Source organism: Chiloscyllium plagiosum, unplaced genomic scaffold (genome assembly GCF_037043375.1).
Source record: "Chiloscyllium plagiosum isolate Xiang-an unplaced genomic scaffold, Cpla_swu_hap1 HiC_scaffold_15, whole genome shotgun sequence".
NCBI lineage: Eukaryota > Metazoa > Chordata > Chondrichthyes > Orectolobiformes > Hemiscylliidae > Chiloscyllium > Chiloscyllium plagiosum.
This window is the reverse complement of record NW_028270153.1, coordinates 32,984,563-32,997,056: the sequence shown is the minus strand read 5'-3', so window position 1 is coordinate 32,997,056 and position 12,494 is coordinate 32,984,563. Positions and strand designations below refer to the sequence as shown.

The following is a 12,494-nucleotide window of genomic DNA, read 5'->3' as shown; positions in this document are numbered from 1 at the left end:
AAGGGAGTGGGACGGGGAATTAAAACGGGTGGTGACTTGGGGGGTCTGGGTGGCCCCTGTGGGCCCGTTTGAGATGCTTGGCAAACTGTTGCCTCAGAGAGAAGACAATATCGGGTGCACCTGTTGCAGTAAACTAAGTTGGAAGAGAGACAGGTGAACCTCTGTCTCACCGGGAAGGACTGTTTGGAGCCCTGGATGGAGATGAGGAGTGGTGGTGAACTGGCAGGTTTTGCATCTTTCCCGAATGCAGGGGGAAGGTACCTGGGGTTTCAGGGGGGTTGCGCAAACAAAGGACTGTTGAAGGAAACATCCTTGCGGAAGGCAGAGAAGGGTGGGGAGGGGAAGATGTTCTTGGTGGGATCTAGTTGGAGTTGATTGAAGTGTTTAAGGATGATGAGTTGGATGCGGAGACTGGTGGGGTGGTAGGTGAGGACAAGGGAGACTCTGTCTTTATTGTGTTTGGGGGGAGGGGTTTAGAGCAGTGGAAGAGGAATGGAGGTGGTGCGGTGGAGGGCTGTCTAGATGAGAGAGGGAGGAAAAGCATGTTGACCGAAATAGGTGGGTATCTGGGAAGCTTGGGAGTGGAAGGTCTCCTTGGCCGAGCAGATGCAGCAGAGGTGGAGGAATTAGGAGAATAGGATGGAGTTCCTGCACGATACTGGGTGGGAGGAGGTGTAGTCCAGGTAGTTATGGGAGGCTATGGGTGTGTAGTAAAATCCGTCTGGAGACTGTTACTGGAGTTGGAAATGGAGAGGTCAAGAAAGGGGAGGGAGGTGTCCAAGTTGGACTAGTGAATTTGAGGGTAGGGTGTAAGTTGTGGACAAAGTCAATGAATTGCTCCAGTTCAGCCTGGGTGCAGTCACCGCCCCTTTTAATACCCCTTCCCACTCCCTTTCTGACGTGACCATCCTTGGCTTCCTTCATTGCCACAACAAACCAAACTGCAAATTGGAGGAACAACATCTCATCTTCCGCCTGGGCAGCCTACAGCCCAAAGGACTCAACATCTGCCAAATCAACGGCCCTCAGTCACTTTAATCAGGTTCCCTGTCAACCTTCTCTGCTCCAAAGAAAATAACCCAAATTTATCTAGCCTCTCTTTAATGCTGATTTGCTCCATCTCCAGACAACTTTCTGGTGAATCTCCTCTGCAATCCCTCCAGTATAAATCACATTTTCTATAATGCAGTGACCAGAACTGCACACAACACTTCAACTGTGGACTTACCAAAGCCTTGTATGCTCCAATCTAAACTCCCTGTTACTATAATCTATGCAACAACTGATAAAGGCAAGATTCCCACCTGCCTTCTTAACTACCCTATTAACCTGTCCTGCCACCTTCAGAGATCTGTGGACAAGCACCCCAGGATCCCTGTGTTCCTTTGAACTTCTTAGTGTCCTGCCATTCATCGAGTACTCCCTTGTCTTGTTACTTCTTTTGAAGTGCCTCACCTCACACTTAACAATGTTAAATTCCATCTGTCACAGATCTGCCCAGTTGACCAATCCATTTATATCCTCCTATAACCTAAGACCTTCTTCCTCACTGTCTACCATTCAACTGATCATCAGGTCATCCACAAATTTACTTACTAGGTCCCCCATATTTCTTCTATATCATTCATATATATCATGAACAATAAAGGGACCCAGCACTGATCCAGATGATGTGCCATTGGACACCAGCCCCCAGTCTCACAAACAGCCTTCTATCACCACTAAGCCAATTTTGGATCCAACTTGCCAACTTACTCTGATCCCATGTGCTTTTACGTTCTTTATCAGTCTCCTGTGTTGGACCTTGTCAAAGGTTTGAGTTTACAAGTAAAAAATACTTCATGCCATTTTTTTGATCCCTTCAATATCCTTCCACAAGCATCACAATAGATTCAACAAACTTTCAAAATTATGAAAAATATAAAATGTACCAGGCAGATAGACAGAAGCAGAATAGCTCTAACTGAAATCAATGAACAAACATAATAAATGTGTGAAGATTTTCTCATGGTCCAGAACCCTCCAATTAACTCTGATGAATAATAATCCAACCATCAATTATTACAGGAGAAACTGAGGTCGGCAGATGCTGGAGATCAGAGCTGAAAATGTGTTGCTGGAAAAGTGCAGCAGGTCAGGCAGCATCCAGGGAACAGGAGAATCGACGTTTCGGGCATAAGCCTGAAGAAGGGCTTATGCCCGAAACGTCGATACTCCTGTTCCCTGGATGCTGCCTGACCTGCTGCGCTTTTCCAGCAACACATTTTCAGCATCAATTATTACAGGCATGAGAAAAAAAATCAACTAAGACCAACTTTTGGATGCCAAATAGCATCCTTTAATCAAATGATTAGACAACATAACGCGTACATTTACCTGTCTCCATCTCTTAGTTTACGGAACTGTGTACTAAGCAGGCATAATAACACTGGTCCCACTCTTGTTCCAGGTATCAAGTCTTCTACCATCAGGGCAGGCCAAAGGTCTATAATCCGTGGAGAACCATATAACCTACAACAGCAATAAAGTTAGCTATCTGTAAACTAATTAAAGACTTCTAAAATACTGTTGGTGCAAGTTACTCACTAACAAAACTGAACAAATGACCAATCAGAAATAATGTTTATTCAATAGCAAACCTTTACTTTGTTATTATTGATTGAAGGACAGTGGATGCATATCTTACCTTTGACCTTTTTCACCAAGAATTGTGTTTCAAACTCTCCAGCAAGACAACTGCTTAACATCACCAATGTTAAGTTGCTCACAGCTGACTTTAACTCAAGTCACCACTTCTGAAGATGTCATCACTTTCTTGATCAATTTTTCCAATGCTCTTTGTGTCACCAAACCAAGACCTACCCAATTATATTCCAATTTATCCATTATTCTACTCTTTGCATTTCAAGGTTCTCCTTATCACACTCATTTTCTCTAACCCCAAATATTAAACTAAACTCAAAAGACTTAGCTTTAATTACATCTTCCACCAAGGTCTTACCGCCATGTCTTCAAGTTGGCATCTCCAATCGTCTCTGTTCAACCTCTTCAGCTATTTTAGCTACCACATGGAAGCTCTCTCGAACTTTGATCATGTCATCACTCTACCTATCTTCCCAAACCATCTGTTTACTAATGCATCCAATCACATCTTGTAAGTTTTTTGATGATTGTGTGGTATCTATATTCACACAAAGTGCAGACCTTTATCAATAAGAATTGTTTGGTTGTTTATTCTAGATTGAAGATTCAATTTTATATTTATCGAGTTTTATGAATCCAAAGTTCACATACTTTATTGTGAAATAGCACTTTCACCACAAAATGTAGTTGCAATCTGCTAGTATTACCATGTGTTCAGTACCATTATTGGTCAGCTAATACCAAACTTCAATGAAATTCAAAAACCAAAATAATGAAAACTGAAAATGCTGGAAATACTCAGGAGCATCTGTGGAGAGAAAAAGTGTTAACAGTTTGGGTCAATGACTTCAGCAAAATATCAAGCTCAAATGAGCTTCAGCAATACACCTCTTTTCAGCAAACTTCTAAACTATTTTAAACTAAGATGGAAACTAGACCTAGTTGCCCTATTGAGCGAGTTACCTAGGGATAATCAGGTTAGAATACTATCCTTTTGAGACTTTAATTGCTCCATTAACACTCGAAATCAAATGAAAGTCAACCCCATAATGTGAATGTACAATCTGTCATAGATCTGACGATGAAGAATCCAACCACTAAAGTGAAACAAGGAATGTCAGTTGCTGGAAATCTGAAACCAAACAAAGAAAAATTGCTGGAGAAACTTAGCAGGCCTGGCAGCATCTGCATGGAAAACAGTTGATGTTTTGACTCAAGCCTTCAATTTCTGTTTTTGTTTCATATTTCCAGCAGAGCGGTTTTGGATTTGAGTGTTTTGACTGACAGGATTTGATGAATGCCGCATCCTCTGACAATAACTTGTTCCCTGCTGTACTTGTTTGTGAATTCAGAGAGATGAAAGAATCCATTTTCCAAAGTGAAACAGCTTTGGACAGTGAAGCTCCAATTCGTGGTCAACATCAATCAATAGGCAAAAACTGCCAACAATTTTCCCCACTTGAACCATTCCACCCAGGGTGCAATATTGACAATCCAGATGGAAAATGGGTAGATATGGTGTTATGTTTGGGTAGCAATAAAGGTAAAGTCACCATAGTTCCAGAGGATCATAGGTATCAACATATCATAAGGACATAGGGCTGTTCAGAGTTAACTGGTGGTAAGTTTAACTAGAGGGTCAATATGCATCAGGAGAGAAGGGAGATTGAAAAAACCTTCATGGTAACCTCAGCTGGTCGGAGAATTGAACTTGCGCTGATGGCATTACTCTGCATTACAAAGCAGCCATTAAGTCAAATGATTTAATCAACTATGAAGTACTCTATATCTGACCCATATAGTATAATGGCATATGCAACTTTGGAATTGTTCAAGATGCTTGAAAGGGAAAGAAATATTAACTGGTTTTGCTTAGATTTGCAGAATTTTAAACCAGCAGCACAAATTCCAGCAGAAAAGTACACTTATATTTTATTATATGTTTACCTTTCTAGCTTTTCTCTAATTTCTGGGTTCTTGATCTCATTTTTCAAATCTTCAAAACTGTAAGCAGATGTGAGATTACAGAAAACCCTGTAGTCATTGTATGGAGGTATTCCATGATCACGCCCACGTTGGATATTCATTGCTGCTAAATCGAGGGAAACAGCATGCACCATGGAGAACAACTTTTCTGTGAGCTCCAAGTTCAAAAGTTCAGTTGGAACTCTCATTTTCCCAGGGACACCAAAAAGACCACGAAGAAGTGGATCAATGCCACCCTCCTGGATAAGTCTAAATGGTGAGAAGAAAGCTTTATGTAATGGAAGATGGCCTTCAGGAATTGGCTGGAAGGATTCATTCAGTCGATACAGAATTGGGTTAACAAGAGTGTGGCCAAAGCGAAAAGCTGCTGTGGCAAAAGCATTGACAATACCAGCATTGATATTTGGGTTGTAACCCTTATAGTCACCAAGTATTTTCATTCCAACATCTCCCACGATTTTGGACAACCAGTGTGTGTATGTGATATGCTGCATTTGTGCGGCAACAATTTTTCGTGCTTCATGATAGATGGTATCACCATCCCAATGCGGGTTGAGCTTCAGTAGCTCTGTTGCAATTCGATTGTGTTCGCGGAACCACAGTGTGTGTATTGCTGTCAATGCAATATGCTCATTGGATCTATGATCGCCTGCAAGAAAGCATGGAATGGGGCTCTCATTTGTATCCCTCATGCATTCTGTTGGTGGACCTGTTGCAAAAGGCAACAAATGTTTACCAGATTTAGGTACAATCTGACCGGCCTTTAACAGACCACGTTGATTAGTTAGATCCCTTAACTCCCGTGACTCGTGCTCTGTGCTCCCATAAACATTAGAAGCATCAATGTAGGATGTCAAGTGATTTATCTGTTCTCTTGGATAAACTGAATTCATCAATAAAGAGGTCATTCCACTGCCACATACTGGACTGGATCGCACAAAGAACATACATCGGCCATTCCTCACACGAGGATCATCATCTGGGATTAAAATTGGAAAACATGGAGGATCGTTGGTGCAGAACTTGTTGCATGGCTCTCCATCAGAAAACCGAGACATACTCAGTGCAGCCACTGTTAAATCCAAGTCATGGTCTAGAAACTGACCCCACTGCATTAAAAGGTGAGTATACTGGTCATCTGCAGTGATAGTTTCAGTACCAACCACTGTTGTGGACACTAGACGAGGCAACGGAAGAGGGCGCCTACTGTCCTCTGGGTTCAGACTGGAGCCCCTGGGAAGGTTAAATCCATTTTCATAGACAGGTTTCAGAAGTCTTTCAAAAGCAGTCAGTGATGCCCCCCACATTGGATGCTGCAGGTTATTACAAGTACCATCATGTGTTCTATACTTTTGATGAAAACAAATGTCTGCACAGTCAGGGGAACGTCTGTGAGTTGTACAGCCTGAGATATTCGCTATCATGTTAAGGTACCGTGGAGAAACCAGATCATTATAACGATAACCTAAAAATAAATTTTGAAATAAAACAAAATCAGAACCAATTGCAATAACTCAGCACAGGCATTATTTGAAATGATTCTAGATATATGGAATATTCTCTCAATATAGTTGCAAGTATGTAATAATTCCATTATTCCACAGCTTATGCTCTCACTGTTTTGATATTCATAACAGGACTTTGAAAGGTTGTGGTTGAAAACTGCTTGTTCTTTTGTTTGTCTGCTCAGTTGATTTTGAGGTACATATCCTGGAACACAAACATGTGCTGAGGTGCTGCAGGAAGTAGATTCACCCCCGGAACGCTAGATGATGGTATTAGCAGCATACTAATGTCAGAATATGTTGTTTTCTTTGCTGGATCAGTTTTCTGCACCATTATATATCGAGTATATGAAACATCACAATTGATGCTGTAAGCAATTGTTAAAAAAACTTAGTGTAATGCATTATGCATTTGTGAATACTCATGAATTTCTTTACTATTAAAGTTAAACCTAAGTGTCAATATCTGATTATCCTGGGCAAATGTGATTATGAAAAGTAAAAAAAAAACACTAATTCAGAACCTAAAACATAAACCATCTACAGGCCCTATATCATTTATCATCCCAAACCTCTTTTAATTTGCAGCATGAAGTGGTATAAGTAGATAACCAGTAAATTTTCATTTAAGTACAATTCTTGATCCCAAGAAATAATTAAGAGGAATTTAACGACTTGAACAGTTGTCAAAGCAAGTTGTCAAGGGGATGGGAATCTGGCCCAGGAGGCAGATGTGTTGTTGAAAGAAATTAGAGTTTCCTGAAGAATTGATTTTGAGACTATTATTCTTTAAAATTTACACAACTGAGGTGGATCTGTGAATCAGAGGATTATATAGAGAAACTGACCTCTTTCATCTTGAACGAAGACAGCTAAAATGGGACCTTAAGGATGCATACAAGGTAATATTTAGTTTACAGGAGTTCACTATTTCAAGGTGGACTATGATAGCACAAAAACATATGCTAAAACTGTAATTCTGGACAAAAATCCAAGAAAAGATTAATGTTTAGAACATTCTTCTTGATAACAATGGAAATAAAAGCACTGGATTGAATCAATGAACTGTGGCTTGGCTAAATGTTTTGTTACTAGCTGAAGGAGTTAAGTAAAGTGAAATGACTTAGTTTAAAGTTATAACTGATGGCCTATATGTGAAAACAAACTCTCTTTTTTGAGGATTGTCTTGCACATTTTCAACATATCACATTTATATTTTAAACTTTCCTTTCTCCTACCTGCAGCAAGATTTCTAAGCCACTTGGAAACAGTTTTCATACTATCATTCTTGCAACTTAGTTTTGTTAAATTTTCAAAAACATTTTTGGATATTGACTATCACATGGTATGTAATTGTATTCAAATAATGAACTAACAAACAGAAACAAATAACATCATAAAGTTGTTTGAGAGGAAATCAATTATCACTTACTTGTGTTATTAAGGTTCACAGTTAGGCCTTGCTGAACATGCTCCTGAATCAGTTGTAGTGTTCTCTCAAAGATTTCACCTGCTCTTGCTGCTTCCACAGTATAAGGGTCACGTGGGTAACGAAATAGGGCCAATAGGTCATTTGGAGTACGTGGGCGCCTGTGAAATACAAGGCAAAACTCATGCTGGAAAGACTGGCTGCTGAAAGGATATAACCTTATCTGCAACAAAACTAGAAAGCATTTGATGGAATTCTTAGAAACTGGTTCAAAGCATTCTGCAGACAGATCCTTTGCACCGCTGACAGTAACAAACAGGCAATTAAAATTTGAGAACAGACTGAAATGTTTCAGCCACAAGACTTGTTGTCTTTCACTTTTACTGTTATCACTTTTACTTATCCTGAGGAAAATTTCAGAAGGGACAAACCTGCAAAAATGTTCAATTAAGCTTACAGATCATGTATAATATAACCAATGCAGACACCACAATTCCACACCTCCATATCTGACTGCTGCATGGGCAGTGGCCAGACAGAAGCCCTGATACGCAGAAGACTGGTTGTATTCAGCCATTCCAGATCAGAACACTGCTAGGATGGTGACTGGTCTTGCAATCCCAGAGAACGATACCTAGAACGTTATGGAATGTGTCCACATAACACTCCTAACTCTTCCCCTAGATTCGCTCCCCCGGGTACAACTTTTGTTATGAGAGGTAAGATTTCCCTGTGCCCATTTGGTGAAAGGATTCTTCCCACAATAGACATGACCAAAGCACACGTGGACATACCCAAGTTTCAATGAGTGATGTTCAGTCTTTATCTTGAACTGAAGTAACACCGGACCCATTTACTGGCTTATTCAGCAATATACCCAGCACCCATGGTGACGTTCTATTAATAAAAGTGCACTGTTTCTTAGAGCATTCCAGTTTATTTCAATAAAACATACATGAAGAGTAAACTGTCTTTGCTTTTTCAGAATTAATATATTAGGAAACTCGATGGAAACAAAATCAAACCTTCAAACAGATTTCCACACTCTGACATATACCTTTCTATTGTCTGTTCCCTATTTCTAAGCTTGTTTAATAGAACTTCAGCTCACGGTCCATCCTCTGGTCAGCTCTCCTTTTACTCCAATACCCTGATCTCACAAATCAATAAGGTCAACAGCTAAACATATTTAAATGTTGCTGCAAAGCCCCAGCTTGCAAACATTCAACACACATAAGCAAATCACAACATTATATATTTGCCAATTTTATGAAAATCATCCATTAATATCTAAATAAAATAAGCTCTTTGGGTAGCAACCCATTTTGCCAAATTCTCTAAGAAAATTCCATATGCAATCAGACTGCTGTTATTCTGAAGGTTAACCTTGTGTTCACATTGCTTCATAAGGCAGTTGCACAGATCTAAATGTAGTTGTTTGGTAGTACAAAGCTCGAATATCAGAGTCAACCTGCCTAGTTTAAATTTAACCAAACAAAACCAGGAAGTGTTGGAAAATCTCACCTCCGCCCTTCCCCATATGTGGGGAGAAGTCAGAGTTAGCATCTCAGGTCCAATGGCCCTGCTTCAGAACTATTTTTAAAAAATAATTAAACAAAGCTTGATAGTTAACTGTCAGTCAATGTCTAACTTCATTCTCTATGGCAATATCTCTACCAATCAGATCCCACTTGCTAACCAAGTATAAAAAGATTGCTTTGTCGATACTTTGTTTTCTCTTGCTAATTGTCCTGATGAAAAGCTTCAACAAAATAGGTCTTTGCTCAGCAATACTCAAAATCTAAATATACTACTGTTAAGAGGCGTCCACGGGGGATCCAAGATGGCAGCGATCTGAGAAGATCACACTGCAGAGCTTCGCATCGCAGCAGGAACAAGATGGTCGTTTAACCCGCCCAACCAAGGTCATCAGGATTCCTTGGGGTGTTGGAAACATTGTGGAGCCCCAAGAAACATTTAAAAATTGACTTACCTGTATTTTCAGCTGTCCAGAAATGCCTAAAAAGGGAGGACGAGCATCCGAGGCCAGGTCTGCAGCTCAGCCTGCAGCAGCCTCGGAGCCAATTACTCTCCAGGACCTGGTGAACCAGCTCTCGAAATCTCGCGAGATGTTGGGGAAACAGATTGAAGAGAAGCTGGCTCCAGTTTCTCTCATGCTGCAGAAGCATGAGCAGCAGCTGGGAGACCTGGAGAAGAGGACGGATGAGGTGGAGCACAGGGTCACAGTGGTGGAAGCTGATGCCAGTTCATTCAAGGAAGAGATCCAAGCCCTGAAGACATAGGTTCGTAATTTGCGTGACCAAGTGGATGATCTTGAAAACAGGGGCAGGAGAAAAAACATTCGGATCATTGGTCTGCCTGAGGGTAAGGAAGGTGAGCGGCCTATGGAATTTGTTGAAGATTGGCTTCCGAAATTCCTTGACTTGGAGACTGACATGAGAGGATTGAAGATAGACAGGGCTCACCGGGTCGCAGCACGGAGGTTGGGTCTGGGTCAACGCCCTCATCCTTTCCGGTGCGGTTTCATTACCGGGATAACGAGAGAGTCATGGAGGCTTCCAGACTCCAGGGGAAGGATCCAAAGGCCCTAATTTACAAGGGGTCTAAGATCATGTTTTTTCAGGACTTTTCAGTGGCGGTGATCCAGAAACGAAAATCTTATGATGGTGTCAAGAGACGATTGAAGTAGCTTGGGATTCAGTACTCCCTGAGATATCCGGCAGTGCTTCGGATCACCTTAGATGGAACCATGCATCTCTTTGACACATCGGAGAAGGCAAGAGACTTTGTGGACAAACTAACCTAAGTTAAACAATTGTAGTATGTATAAATATTGTTGCTTGGGTATGCGTTTATCATTCTGTAAAAGAAATGGAGGAAATCCGGTTGGAGCTTTGTTTTACCCTTTTTTTTCCCTCTATTGATAATAATTTGGTTCAAACTATGTCTGGCGGTGGTTAAGATGTACATTTTAAATTTCTAAGTTAGGACATACCAAAGGATGGGTGGGGTATTTATTCCCCTTTTTTATATAAAATAATTTTTAAAATTCATATTGATATTCTGTGGGGTATTTATTCTTTTTAGCTTGTGCTTGCGATGCAGCTCTAGCTGGGAGAAGTGAAGGTGGCTGAGATGGTTAGATGCCTATTTATGGGCAGTTTTGGATGGGTAGTTGCCCCCTCTGGGCAGAGGGTGAGTTCCCCTACTCAGCGCTATTGCCATTTTATATGTTAGTTTGTTTTCTGGTTTTTGTTGTTTTTTTATTTTTAATAATTTTGTATGTTTGTTAAATGTAGTGGTTTTAGTTTATGTAGTTTATATGTTTGGTGGACCATGCGACACTAAGGCTCAGCAATTTGTGATTTGGGTTCCTCCTCTCAGGAATTTAAGTGTAATTGTAGAAGATTATGGCTAATGATTTGATTAAATGGTGTACCTGGAATATCAAGGGAAGTCACTCACCAATTAAGAGGAAGAAGGTACTCTAGAGTCTTAGAAAGGAGAAGGTGGATATTGCTTTGTTACAGGAGACACATTTGAATGACAAGGAGCATCTGAAAATACAGCAGAATGGCTTTGACCGAGTTTATTTTTCGTCATTTAATACCAGAAGTAGGGGAGTGGCTATATTGGTTAGGAAAAATCTCTCATTTAAATTGTTGGAATGTGTTTAAGACACATACGGGAGGTTTGTAATTCTTAAAGCCTTGATAAATGGGGAAGAATATGGCATTTTAAATGTTTATTGTCCCCCAGCTCATCCTATTAAATTCTTGGTAGATGCTTTTTCTAAACTGATAAGTCTCCAGTCTCGGCACATCATTATCGGGGGAGATTTTAACTGCCTCATGGACCCCACAGTAGACAGGTTGCCTAAAGGTCCCTCGATACCCTCTGCACAAACTAAACAGTTATTGGGTTTGTGTGGGTAATTAGGATTGGTGGACGTCTGGAGGTGTCTCCACCCGACAGGTAGGGATTTCACATTTTTCTCCAATCTGCATAGATGTCACACAAGGATTGATTTTTTTCTGACCCCTGCGGTAATCCTGGATTTGGTGGCATCCTGTACGATTGGTAATATTGCCATCTCTGATCATGCTCCAGTAAACCTCATGGTTAAGATTAAGGATGTTACAGTGGATTCAAGGTACTGGCGAATGGACCCCTTCATTCTCATGGACAATAAATTTGTGGAGTATTTCTCTAGGGAATTTTGGGCATTCCTAGATACCAACATAGGCTCAGCAATTTGTGATTTGGGTTCCTCCTCTCAGGAATTTAAGTGTAATTGTTCTCTGGGAAACTGCCAAACCTTATGCCAGGGATGTAGTTATTTCATATTCCACCAGTAGGAAGTGGCAGAAGGGTGAGCAGCAATGTCTCCTTGAAGCACGGTTGAAGGCAGCCGAGAAGGCCTATTTTGACAGACCCTCGTTGGTCAAACCACAGAAGATTACAGCACTGCGGTCTACACTAAATTCCATGCTCACACAAGAAGGAGCTGGCTTTTGCAAAGCAAAGGTTATACAAGCATGGTGACAAGCCTGGCAAATACTTAGCATATCTTGCCAGAAAGAGAAGTGCCCCACAAACCATTACAGCGATTAGGGAAGGGTCTGGCAACCTAACATGTGATTCTAAAAAGATTAATGTGGCATTCCAGAGATTCTACTCTAAGTTATATTAGTCTGAGAATTATGAGGAGGGGCAGGCCAAAATGGAATCATTTTTTAGAGATCTGAAGCTCCTGGGTGTGAATCCCGAACAACAATCCTTTCTCAATGCCCCTTTATCAGAGCAAGAAGTGCAGGAAGCTGTGAGGCAGCTTCAGAGTGGAAAGACGCCCGGTCCTGATGGACTTCCCAGTGAATTCTATAAGGAATTTATAAGTATACTGTCAGGCC

The 12,494-nt window shown here is 40.8% G+C and overlaps 1 protein-coding gene across 1 annotated transcript in view; it reads right to left on the bottom strand.

Annotated features, from left to right (window-relative positions):
• LOC122560145 (peroxidasin-like) overlaps positions 1 to 12,494 on the bottom strand; it is a 192,835-nt gene that overhangs the window by 19,876 nt on the left and 160,465 nt on the right. Inside the window, exons 16-18 of the mRNA XM_043710451.2 lie at positions 7,567 to 7,724; positions 4,591 to 6,094; positions 2,377 to 2,511 (exon numbers count right to left, since the gene is read on the bottom strand). Coding sequence (XP_043566386.2) covers positions 2,377 to 2,511; positions 4,591 to 6,094; positions 7,567 to 7,724 — 1,797 coding nt within the window. The remainder of the gene's footprint in view (positions 1 to 2,376; positions 2,512 to 4,590; positions 6,095 to 7,566; positions 7,725 to 12,494) is intronic.